The sequence below is a fragment of the Onthophagus taurus genome, chromosome 5 (genome assembly GCF_036711975.1).
Source record: "Onthophagus taurus isolate NC chromosome 5, IU_Otau_3.0, whole genome shotgun sequence".
Lineage (NCBI taxonomy): Eukaryota > Metazoa > Arthropoda > Insecta > Coleoptera > Scarabaeidae > Onthophagus > Onthophagus taurus.
Genome location: NC_091970.1, coordinates 5,330,602 through 5,343,557, shown reverse-complemented (window position 1 = coordinate 5,343,557; position 12,956 = coordinate 5,330,602). Strand labels below are relative to the sequence as shown.

The 12,956-nt window shown below is 37.1% G+C and overlaps 2 protein-coding genes across 3 annotated transcripts in view; both read left to right on the top strand.

Annotated features, from left to right (window-relative positions):
* Positions 1–387: 387 nt before the first annotated feature.
* On the top strand, positions 388–1,021 carry LOC111426444 (ribosomal protein L37A). The gene is made up of 3 exons (XM_023060963.2): positions 388–446; positions 674–802; positions 856–1,021. Exons 1-3 carry the CDS (start codon positions 444–446, stop codon positions 1,000–1,002), a joined length of 279 nt encoding a protein of 92 aa, XP_022916731.1. The 5' UTR covers positions 388–443; the 3' UTR covers positions 1,003–1,021.
* Positions 1,022–10,260: 9,239 nt separating this feature from the next.
* The window catches only part of LOC111426225 (transcription factor hamlet-like), a 48,644-nt gene continuing 45,948 nt past the window's right edge, over positions 10,261–12,956 (top strand). For both annotated transcript variants that reach the window (XM_023060655.2, XM_023060653.2), the window contains exon 1: positions 10,261–10,511. In XM_023060655.2, coding sequence (XP_022916423.2) covers positions 10,472–10,511 — 40 coding nt within the window. In that variant the 5' untranslated portion in view covers positions 10,261–10,471. The remainder of the gene's footprint in view (positions 10,512–12,956) is intronic.

Sequence of the window (12,956 nt, the reverse complement as noted above, 5' to 3'; positions counted from 1 at the left end):
TTAAGTTAGGAACTATCAAAAAATTATTAATCTTTGCTTTATTAAAGAAATTATCTTAATTATTTAAATAGTAATAAAATAATAATTCTTATTAGTAATAATAAATACTAATCTATATATATATAATTAAATATTTATATTAAGAGGTACATTTTAAAATAATACTGTTAGCGACATCTATCGATTAAGATTGAAACTGTAAACAATTCTTTGCACATTCTTTGTTTTATTAAAAAATATTTCTTATTTATTTAAATAGTACTAAAAATAATAACGTTTAATAGTAGTAATAAATTCCAATCAATTTTTCGCTTTAAAACTATAAATTTAATACATTTATTACTTAGAAACATCGCCATCTAACGTAATAACAACACAACAAAATTGATAGAGGGCGCCTTATTCGCACGGAATTACTCCTTCATCAAAATACATCTGTCAAAATGGTATGTAAAAAACTTTAATCTTAATTTATTTAAACAATCCTTTAATATTAACATAAAAGTTTATAATCATCTTATTCCCCTCACATCAAAATATGTATTTTAAATTTAGTTTATTCCCAAAAATCATTTTTAACCTCCGAATCATCAAAAATAAATTTTTGAGGTTATGTTTACTAAAAATTCTTAACGTGTAATTATTATTATTATCAAATTAATTGTTGTTTTAGGCCAAACGCACGAAGAAGGTTGGAATCGTAGGCAAATATGGTACTCGTTACGGTGCCTCTTTGCGTAAAATGGTTAAAAAGATGGAAATTACACAACACGGAAAATATTCCTGCAGTTTTTGTGGAAAGGTGAGTTCTTTACTTTGAAGTAATAACGTTGATTTAATGAATCGTTTTTTAAGGATGCTATGAAGAGAAGTTGCGTTGGAATTTGGTCCTGTAAAAGATGTAAACGAATTGTTGCTGGAGGAGCTTGGGTTTACTCGACCACAGCAGCCGCTACAGTCCGATCTGCTGTAAGACGTCTTAGGGAAGTTAAGGAACAGTAAATTTGTTACTTAAGTTAATTAATAATAAAAAATTAAAAAAAAAATAATTTAGTTTTAATTTCACCTACTCAATAATAGATGTCACTTGAATTTAAAATAATTTTAATTTTAAGTAACCTCGGCTTAACTCGATTTCTTATCGAAATGCAATTTCCTCACGATATAACGACAAAAACGGTCCTCGAGGTGGCAATTTCACAATCGATTTGCATTTAAACGAGCGCCAAAGTCGCAGAGGCTATTATTTTAATAACAATAACGTCGGTCAAGAAAGGGACTTCTAAATGGGGACGAAGATATGCGGTTAGATTACGAGGGGACACGCGACGTCCTCGACGACCGGAAGATTAGCGGCGTCCTCCGACCGTCGCGACACGCACTTCCGACGCGGGAAATTCGAATCGACGCCCGCTGCGAATCTCGAGGAAAAATGGGGCCTCGAAGTAATTAGCGTCCCCCTCTATTCCTCGTCGACGTGCGAAAGGGGGACTAGTATAGTGTCTTTTCGACGTTACAACGGGTTTTGTTAATTACAGTTTTGCACGATATTTGATGATTTGTTAAGATTTTTTTTTGATTTAATTTTTTTTTTTAGGTTAGAATATTTAGTTTTTTTAGGTTAATTTTAATGAGTTGGTAATACTTATTTTTGACACTTCTAATGAGTCAACGTCAATTTTTGTGGTTTGTGTCAAATTTTTAGTGAATATAACACAATTTCTTTTAGATTTTCTTTTTGCATAAACTATTGCGTGTAAATATTAAATGTTGCCTGCTTCTTGAAAAAGGGAGATTGATCTCGTGGAAAAAGGGCGACACGAACACAAAATTACAGAAAATATTTCACCGGTTATACGATCTGAGCGTGTCATTTCGCTTGAATAACCGGGTCACATGCATAATGTGCGCGCTTTATGCTAAACAGGGACGTATTTTATTATTTTTTTTTAACTCCATATAGAAATTACCTCCCTGTGTATTACCTTTTGATGAATTGATCCAATAAGGACGATCGACGCGCCGCGACGTGTTATTAAGTTAATTGCGTGGGCACACAAACGCCCACTTTTAGGACACTAGCGGCGACGTTCGCCAACAAATTAAAACGTGATCAATGAATTATGTAGGCCATTAAGAATGGTGAAGGAAACGATAGAGATGAAGAGAAAAAGGGGAAAAAGAAACAACACTCCCCGCTATAATAGCAGAAAAACAAACAAACCGTCACCAATTACATCAATTTAGTATCATCTAGACGTGAGCTCGAATAAGATGTGATTAATTAAATTTGTGGTTTTCGATTCATCCTCCTTTTTTTAGAGCTCACAACAATTTCTTTCTTCTCCCTTTTTCAACTTTCAATTTTTTTAAGTACCGAAACGAATTTTCAAATAAATCAGGATATTATAGGGGATTTTCAAAAGAAACTCAACATCTGTTCTTTTATTTTAGAGACATTTTATGGTAAATTAAAACATATTTTTCGTTTTTGATTTTGTTTTTTGATATTTGGTTATATGCCTTCTAAAATATGTTACATTATTATGTTAAATGAACCAACCTGTTTTGAAAAAAAACTTTTAGTTTTTGAGAAAACAATATTTGAAGTTAAAGAATGAATGTAGGAGACTAGATACCACTACCAGAAGATTTTGTACAACTTATGGAAGATTAGACACTATTAATAGAGGGTGATAGTAATGGAACACTAGATATTGCTAACAGAGGACTAGATATTAGCTGCAGAAGTCTACCTATTGCTTCCCGAAGACTAGATATTGAATGTAGAAGACTAGGTACCACTACGAGAAGATTTTGTACAACTTATTTTAAGATTAGACACTGTTAATAAATAGCTATATTAATGGAATACTAGATACTGCTAACAGAGGACGAGATATTACTTGCAGAAGCCTACCTATTGCTTCCAGAAGACTAGATACTGAATGAAGAAGATTAGATACTACTTCTAAAAGATTTTTTGTAATTCGCGACGGTAACGAAAGCTCTAACAGTACTCAAACGGGTGCTGTAATGAGACTCCTTACAGCATCCGATGCTGTAATGAGATTTTAGTAACATTTTATGGAACCAGTTCAAGTTGGTGACATTGGGTCATTAATTTTTCTAGTTGTCAATGTGACAATTTTTGTCTATGGATGTTTAAACACGTTCTTAGCATCGAATACAAGGTCCACAATGATGAGGACATTGAGCACTGAGCACTTTCTCTTATTAGGGAGGTGTACATGAAACATTTTTTTCAGGTGAATACATTTTGTGTTTTGACAGTTTCTAATTGTCAATTCAAATTTCTATTTTCAAGTGTTACGGTGTTACCAATTGCTGCATACCTATTTCCCTACATTGTCAAAATTTATTTTATTTTTGTAAAAAAAAAGGATAAAAACGCGAATTACAAAAAATAGCATAAAAAACACGTTTCATAAGACTTAAAGCACTCATTCATTAAAAAACTCGTGGCTTCGCCACTCGTTTTTCAACTTGAATTCGTGCATTTCAAGCGTGTCTTACGAAACTTGTTTTTTAATATACTATTGTACGACTTATGGAAGATTAGACACTGTTAATTAGTGTTATTAATGGAACTTTAGATACTGTTGGTAGAAGCCTATGTACTGCAGGAAGATGAATAGACACTACTGACAGAAGACTTGATACTACTTATGGAAAACAAGATAGATTAGACAGAGCCTGCACTGTAGGTATCTGGACGTCTATTTTTACCCTTGATTTCTCTAGTTGCAGAAATTTTTTTTGACCTCGCCAGGCTCTATCTCAAAGTTTTGTGAGTCTGCACACTCAGGGAATATTGTGACAATCACCACTCAACTTCCAAATTCAGAATAACACGATGGAGCGCGTGATGGACATTTTGACAGGAGATGTCGACATTTGTATGAGTGACCAAACACTTATTAGTCTATAATTAACATTCAGTATGCAGTTCAGGATACATTCTGCAAACTTCGACATCAATTTGTAGCGATAATGCGTTTCCCACAGCTATTATTTGCAGTTTTCAGTCTGTGGCTATTCGTAACTACGATTTGCACTACATGTTGTAAAAGGATAATTTTTTGAAACTCCTTTTTGAACATTGATTTGAATACCTTTTCTGCATAAATTAAGTTCATTAAACACTAAATTTAGATGATTACATTCGTTGCTCACTTTAGTCCTATCGAGCAGATAGATTAACTTGGCGGGGTTCTTTGAAAATGTGGGGACGGTTAAAGATCAAGATAAAAAAGTCGAGAGGGGGCGTTGGTCGGCGGCGGCGACTTGACGTGTATCATTTTTCCATAGTGCCGTGATTTTTAATCGCTACACCGGCGATTTACATAACGCCCATTACCGCAGAGTGGTCGTTGCGGTTTGAGAGGGGGCGCTGTTGCATGACAATACCGACTGTCCCTGTTATTTATTTTTTTTCGCTACCTTTCCTTCTTTTAATGACCGTCGTCGTCGTCGCCACACGCGATTATCTCTAATACACTTTTAGAATTTAGAATCGTTTCGCTTTTAAAAGAATATTTGTTTGATGATGACGTAATGATTATTCTTTGTTGTGATTGGTTGAAACGAAGAGAGCCATCTATTAATTAAAAGTATTAAGAGGGTCACAAACAAACGTACAAAATCTTTTATAGGTATATGTTGCAGTAAATTAAACAGAATAAACTAAACTAAATGTATAGTATGAATAAAAGAAAACTTACGTCAGGTTAAAATCGTAAAACACATTGCAGAATTGGCGGAAAATGGTTGTAAACAGGTTATGTAATTGAGGTTAGGTGGGTAAAGTAGAACACTACATGAAAACTAAAAATCTAAAATCGACACACAATTTGATTTTAGTTTTTAAGTCGGATCAATTGTCGAAGTTAGGTTTCATGTAGTTTTCTACCTTTAAAATTGTGGAAGTGGACGAGAAAATTGAGCTTGGAGGAGACTCAATTTGCCGCAAATGTCCCCATAAAAAACTAGCTTTTGTTAAGTTGCCATTATTATTATGTTGACTGATTTGTTATGTTTTGCTTTCGAGGCAGAATATACAATAATCGTTTATCGCTTTTATAATTTATAATACATGATTTTAGTTTTTAAGTCGGATTAATTGTCGATTTTAGATTTTTAGATTTCATGTAGTGTTCTACTTTACCCACCTAATGAGCACTCCTAACCTCAATTACATAACCTGTTTATAACAATTATTCCAATTCTTCAATGTGGTTATCGCAGAGTTTTTCGTTAAAGTTTATATCGTTCTCAATGTATGTTTTACGATTTTACCCTGACGTAAGCTTTCTATTCATTTAGTTTATTCTGTTTAATTTACTGCAAGATATACCTATAAAAGATTTTGTAGGTTTGTAGGGTTCTATCTACTGAGGCAGGACAGGGCCCACAACCGGTTTAGACGAAAAAATAAGGTTATATCACCATAGTATATTGTGACTCTTTTAATACTTATCATTACATGGTGAAAATGGACACAACGATATACAATAATATTAATTAAAAGATGTATTTGGGGGATTTTTTTTTTATTAAAACCATTAATTTTCCCCTTGTACAGAAAATTCTCTACAAAGGCGTCGACGTTGTTGGCGTCGTCGACGGTCGGTTAATCGCGACCGGAAACTCGTTTCCCGGCTCTTATAAATAACACGGCGCTACCAACCTCGTCGTCGTCGTATTCGCGGCTTTTTGCCAATTGTCCCCGTTTGTTTTCGACCTCGGAAGACAAACTGTCACATTTTCTTATCACGTTCGCCGAATAGAATTGCAAAGTCATCGTAAATCTTAACAAATCCGTTTAAATCTTTTTTTATTTAAGAAACATATAGGTAATAAGAAACTTGTAAGAAGATGGAAAAAAAATCGAGAATGGCGCAGCTCGGTTTTCTGCCCGAGAACAATGGGGGATCCGAAGACAAAGCTTCGGACGTGTTATGGAAGCGTCGGTTTCGACGACGACCGTAAATTTGAAACGTGCCGCTCGCGAAGTCGTCGAACCAAGGCGTAACGACGGGAATTGTCGGAGCGAAACGGGATCTAGAGCTATTTCGGGGGCCCTTGGCTATTAACCTACATGGTATGGAGAAATATTGAAATTTTTTTTCGAAAATCACGTCTAATCGGTGACAACGACAAAAGTGGTCAAACAAAGACTACCCACAGATTTCCTCGAACCCGGGGGGAAAAAAGAAAACTCACCTCCACCGTTAGGGGTGCGAGGGGGGTTACGCGGTCACGACAAGGGGTCAGATAGCGGCGAGTTATGACTGATGACCGCAGTCCACGCCCCATATCGTGACACTTGACATCGATAAGGACGAGTAGGTACGTGAAAAATCATTAACCAACTCTCGGCCGGCATAAAGAAAACGACGAGGACGAGGAGAACACACACCAGAATAGAAACGGACGGGACGGGTTGATGGGGATTGGTGGGGAGATGGGGGGTCCAAATTGCTATCCCCCGCGCAGCACGGGAGTCGTGTGACGGGTAAGAGAGGGCGCGGGGACCCCCCGACGGGACGTTTAACGAACCGTGGCCAAAGTCGGGAAGCAAAGATGTGTAAGGAGATGCCCGGCCTAAAAACTGAAATCGATGTTGCCAGCGATGCGCGTGACGTCACCGTCACTGAAACCGTCCGCGTGTTGTTGCCCGGGCAACCCGAGAGACGAGCGACGATCGAAAACAAGAGAGAATAACGATCTCTCTTGACAACGACGCCAGCGCCAACAAACTGTACAACTTCTAAATAACGCTATACTTAGAATACAATATATTTAGATGAGTCAAAATTTTTTGGCTAACAAGTAAATAAGAATGTGGGAATGTTTGCGTGGGGGGTTATGTTATCTCCTTCCAATGGTTGTGTCAGTGGGGATTCGCCCCGTATACAGCGCATCCTGAAAGATGCGCACCAAGTATTGCGTCGTCGCTTGTTTCCTATTGGTTTATACAGATAACCGGCAGCCTTTCCCTGTCGCGTGCTGTTACCAGATGAGCACAGATAGCGGGGAATCTGCCACGCCTACAAATACAAGAAAATGGCGCGGCGTGCTTTTACATCCAAATATTTCTTTGGATTGTTAACAAAAGTTTTTAATTTTTAATCTTACATAGAATTAAGTTGGTAGCATTGATATAAAAATGCTCGAAACTTAACCTAAATGCACGATTTTGACGTAAAATTGTCAAATTTAACCTATAAAGTTTTTATAATGACAGTTTAATCAATACTGCCAACTTAAATAAATTCGTATGACATAAGGTTTTTTGACATAAGATTTTTTTTCCATAACTGAACCAAATACTTCATGATTCAAGAGAATTATTGCATATAACTAGTAATATATGAATGCTGTAACCATAGTTCTAATCTTCTACGGCTAAACCCGAACGTTTCTAGTTCTAGGTCTAGTGCTAGTTCTAGTTTTACACTAGCGCTAAGCGGTATGTTTCTAGTTCTAGGTGTAGTGTTTGCATCTTACGTGGAATTCACTGTATGTGCGCATTAAGATTTAATTTTGACAACCTGACATGTACAAGATGTGTAATAAGTCCAAGTCGCAATATATGAGCAATCAAATCAATAACGTACGCGTTATAAATAGTGTAATTGTAAGTGGTTCAAGCCTAGATTTTTCTTACCAATATGATTTTCTAGAAGGCTTAATCATGTCCGTTGTGGATGCTTACGAAGTAACCTGCAACAAAAGAATGTATGAAATAAGTAAGGCAAAATCACAAGTTAGAAAATTAGTTATTATGTACGAAAGTTGCTGCATTCTGTAAGCAACTTGAACCTCAACGAGTTCAAATATCTTGAATCTAATAAAATAAAAATGCTTGTTGTACTGCTATAGACTAATTGATTTCCATAACTTTTCAATTTAGGCATTGCTGCTCCACTTTTGATAGGGTATTAATTTTACACTACCACAGCTTAGCAGAATCAGATGAAATCATACACTTCTGCAAAAACGTTAGGGGGATGTGATTGGACTCTTAGGGGTATGTGATAGTTTTATTGAGATGACGAGGTGAGAACTAGTCGATAACAAGCGTTGATGAAAGGACACAAAACCTAACCTCTACGGATGAGTATATTCTTTGTTTTGTGATTAGCCGAGATGCAGTTTGCATGAACTAGATTTGGCTTGATATGAATTTCGCCAGATTTGTTTCTCCCATAGCAACGATGGTTGAACCAGATGAAATTATGCACGTCCCATTCTAGAGAGTATATATAGCTGTATATATATTTTAGAGAATCTGACGAGGGACAAACTTAGATTGGTGAGACTTAGCAATAACGAAGCACAATTATTGTGCTTAGTTTTTTTATAAAATTTCTCTAGTCTTCCCTAAAAGCTCAATTTATATTATTATAATATCAGGTTAGAATCGGAGAGCTTCATTTTGGAACACTTCGCGAATTATTTTTGCTGAAAGCAGCTAGAAAGTACTGGTTCAATCAGTTCTTCAGCGGGATCATCAACTGGTAGCATTAATCATGTTAATTAAAGCATAGATGTCAGATTTTTAAGATCACCTAACGCAGGTAAACACTTTGTAGCGTTTCGGCTGAGCTTAGGGCGGATAATCCATGAGAGCGATTGATTAAGCCTAACTCGCTTGTGATCAAGACTTTACAATCACGTTGCATCGTTTTGGCCTGATGCGACCTGAGTTAAACTTTGGAAGGAGAATGTTTGACTTCAAGTGTTGGCTAAATTAAAGGCGAGGAATCTTCGGTATCGGCTAATTAAGCCGATTCTTCCGGATGAGGCTCTGCAATTAATATTAATTATATTTTGCCTCGGCCGCAAGCGCCCTCGGCTTAATCAATCTAAGTCATAGATTCTTCATTTTAAGTTTAACCAAAGATGTCGCAATGAATATCAATTTGTGCCTCGACCGCAAGCAATCTCGAAGGTTTTTCTATATGTTTTACATTCTAAAGTTATTTCGAACAGCTCCAAGCGATTTACATCGCGTTCATTTTATAATAGAGCTTGAAACCCTGCTGTGCGTCATTTTTCCCCACTCAAATACATTAGCTTTAGAATTTACTCCGAATAGCTCCGGTGAGGCAAACTTTTAAAATGAATATAGCAAAAGCCTTAAGCGACCTTGGTTTAATTAAGCAAAATCTTTAGAATTTTTTGGAATTTTGTGAATGTTAGAAAGAACTGAAATAAAAGAGGACAAATCTCACCGAACTCGGAGGATTAAATAAAACTATTTCTTCTATAGGTATAATATTTCATTTTTGACCGAGACATTTTTCGATCCGCCCCATCTAAACCTCTCCCGATTCGGACCACCCTTCGGACTCATAAAAACTCCCCAAATCTCGACATCATAAAACACGACGTTAAAAATACGTTCCCGCACACATCTCATCCCCCTCTTCCTTTTTCACTTTTCCCCTCTCGCCCCTCGGAAACCTCCCTAGCATGAATCCCCCCGCGAAACATCGCGTCGTCTCGACCACTTATCCACTTACCAGATATTTCCTTCCGCCCTACCTAAATGCGTTTAACCGGGATCGAGAGTGACGAAGGGAACGGGGGGATGAAGGATGGAAAATCTATTCGCGTTCACGGGGTGGTTACGAAGTAAGGTACTTTTATTTTTTGTGATCTGATTTTTGTATGGTTCTTCGTAATGGATGAGAAATATAAAAACTTGGTTACAAGCCCACCGCCAGGTGGCGGCGGTTTTGCAACGTCCGCCTTTTGGTTTGGTTTATGACCACACTGCAGATGGCGCACCCTCTATTGCGGTCGTAAATTTTCAACAAACCCGAACGACACGTACGAGAAAGTATTGGTTGAATTATTATGGAGGAGAAAAATAAAATCAAATAAAAAAAAATGAAATAAAAAGTTGTTTATTAATAATAATTAATTAATTATATCTGTTTAGTGGGCTAAGAAATGGGGGGAATACACACAAAAAAGGTTGGATCTCCGTTCGTCCGTTCCCCTTAAAACTAAAAAAGAATAAAAGGGGGGATCGGTATCGACCGGGATCGGAAGAGCGACCCGGGGGGAAAACGACGACAGCGGTTATCAGAGGTTGGGGATTATTGGGGGGGAGGGCGGAGTCTGCGCGGCCTGGTGCGCGTCTCCGTGGAGACGACGTCGGCCGCGAGGCGTACTCCAAAAAACAACGGCTCGTCCCGGCACTGACAATTGAAGAGACAGCGGCCTCAGCGTCGCCATTGGCTCGCGGTGAGGCGCGCGCGAGGTGAGAGACGACGACGACGCCCGCGACGCTCACGAGGACGCGCCGCGACGATTCCTCGCGACAAGCGTACGAAACGCGTCGTAGTGCGATCAGAGCGGACATGCCAGTGACGGAAGTTCCAGACGACCAGTATCAAACGAAAAAAACGAACGAGAAGACGACAATTACGAAATGCGCTACAAGTCGATTGCGAGGAAGTTACAAACACAAGGTAAGTCGATCATTTTTCCTAAACTAAGATACTTTCGCATCCCGCAGAAATTTTTTCAATCAAGCCCGTTTTACACGATTTTTTTTTCTCGCACAAAAATTCTTAATACATGATCGACAATTAATCGGTAAGATAGAGTTATTAGAAATTAATCACGATATACGTGATCTACCAATTACAAAAGCACTCACGAAAAGGCAATTACGAAGAGAAAACAATAAAACCCCGAACATACGCTTAAAACGCTTATCAGAATTCGACGACGACGTTCGATAATAAGTTACGGGGAGGACGGGAGGAAGTCGTTAAATTCGACCATTAACGTTGATTAGCACCTTAATGCCGTTTCTATAAGAACTATCCTCCCTATATTCTCAGCATACCAATATGTTCCCGTTGACGTGAAAAGATTCAGGGGGAAACAAAACATGAAAAGTGGATAAAACGGATAAACCAAAATCCCCACCGTTACAAATACTACATTAGAAGACAATTTCGAGTCACGGGGGGTGATTTCGAAAAAAAATATATAAACGAGGGGGTTAAGTCAAACACGTGACTTAAAACGTGTCGGAGTAGTGAGTAATTTTAAAGCGGTTTTCAATTAAGAGGGCGAAGGTTTCGTCATTTTCCATTCAAAACGAAATGAGCCCGGGGTTAAATTTAGATCGGGTTTAGTGTTTTTCCGACGAAAACGTCGCTGCCGTTGCTATCGTCGTTGTAGTCGCCGCAGATAGGGCCGTTTCTCAATTGATTTCACGCCACGTCCTCGTAAAAGCTCTTCGCCAACTGAGCCTCAAAATACACGGGCACGCAACTTCTTCTTAGAATTGACGTCCGTTCGTGGAGATACTTGCATTTTAACACGAGACACGCGCTAATCGCATTTTATGTTGATCTTTTTTTATTTCGTTTTTGTTTTTATTAGCGCTTTTGATTAGAAACGACGAATTTAATCAATTCGATTCCAAACACAATGGACTTATCATTGAAAGACTATCAATATCATCAATATGGATATATGGGTCATCTTGGCTCTCTTTCATCTTGGTTATGGATCGTTGTTTTTTTGCCAAAATATCTTACAATGAAATGCGGAAGCAAAAAGAAGAGGGTGGAAGCAATATTGAGATAGTGGCGATACCAACAAGCTTGGTACATCCATTAGATGCTTGTTTTGTCCAGTTTCGTATACCCATCCTCTTGACGTCTTCTATCACACCATCTCTCCACCGTAATTTACGTCTTCCTCTCTTCTAGTACCTATAGGTTCCGCCATAAATATCTTTTTTGCACCATCTTTATAGTTGTGTCTATATCTCTGTTTCCAGCTGATTCTGCACTATCGAAGTAATACCGTATGCTACAAGCTTTTTATTACCAACCTTTAATTTTCTGACATTTTACGTTATAAGATGCAAGATGTTGATCATATCTTTGTTAAGGTATCTGATCATCTCCATGTTTTTGGCCACCTTCCCTTCCACGATTATGTTCATTTGGGGAACCACATTAGGCTTGATTTTTACCTCAGTGTAGTTTTGCCCTAACTGATAACACTGGGGTATCCGCATCGTTGTTTTCTCCAAAACGGTTGGGTATTAAGAAATGAAACTTTTTGAGGTTATAAAGAAACGTTTGAGGTTATGTTATACCAAATTATAAGTTTCCAGAGTGAACCAATCTTTTTATATAAATATTTAAAAATCGCCGATTTGACACGTCTTATAATTGCCATTAAACAAAAATTTTGTTTTCTCCGAAACACTTAGGAATTAAGAAATTAAACTTTTTGAGGTTATAAAGGAAGGTTTGAAGTTAGGTTCTACCAAATTATAAGCTTCAAAGACGACCACTTTATTTTATATAATACTTAATCAATGGCGTTAGGTTACATCAAATACCAAGCTTTTTGGATCACCATTTTGTTTCATAGATTTTCTATCACTTTTTCTTATGAAAAATAATCGCTTCCGATAAACGCATCACAATCGTACCAACATCAGCCTAATCTTTTAACAAAAACCGCAACTTAACCTCAAAATTAAATATCATCAAATATAAATTTTATTGATTTTATCTTAAAGGGTACGGAAAATCCTTTAAAATGGCACTAAACTCGGTAGGGTTATCTTTAAAAATTACCGAGATACGATTACTTTTGTAATAAAGGATCGTCACTTGTTTTTTTTGTTATATTTCAAGATACCTCTGTTATTTTTTTATATAACCCCCTCGAGTTGGGTATCATTATAACGGATTTTTCGCCCTCTTTCAAATAAGATCAATAAAACTTGTATTTGATGATGTTTAATTTTGAGATTAGAAAGAAAAAATTTTTTTTTCAATGATTTATCTTGATATTCTTTATCTGTATTAAAAATCATTCAAAATGAGTCCAAACACTCCATATTTATCTTAAAAAATGGCCGAGATACAATAACT

Excerpts from the sequence above, each read along its gene's own strand:
- LOC111426444 (XM_023060963.2), top strand. Across the intron at positions 803-855 it reads CCTGCAGTTTTTGTGGAAAG|GATGCTATGAAGAGAAGTTG; the intron begins GTGAGTTCTTTA and ends TCGTTTTTTAAG.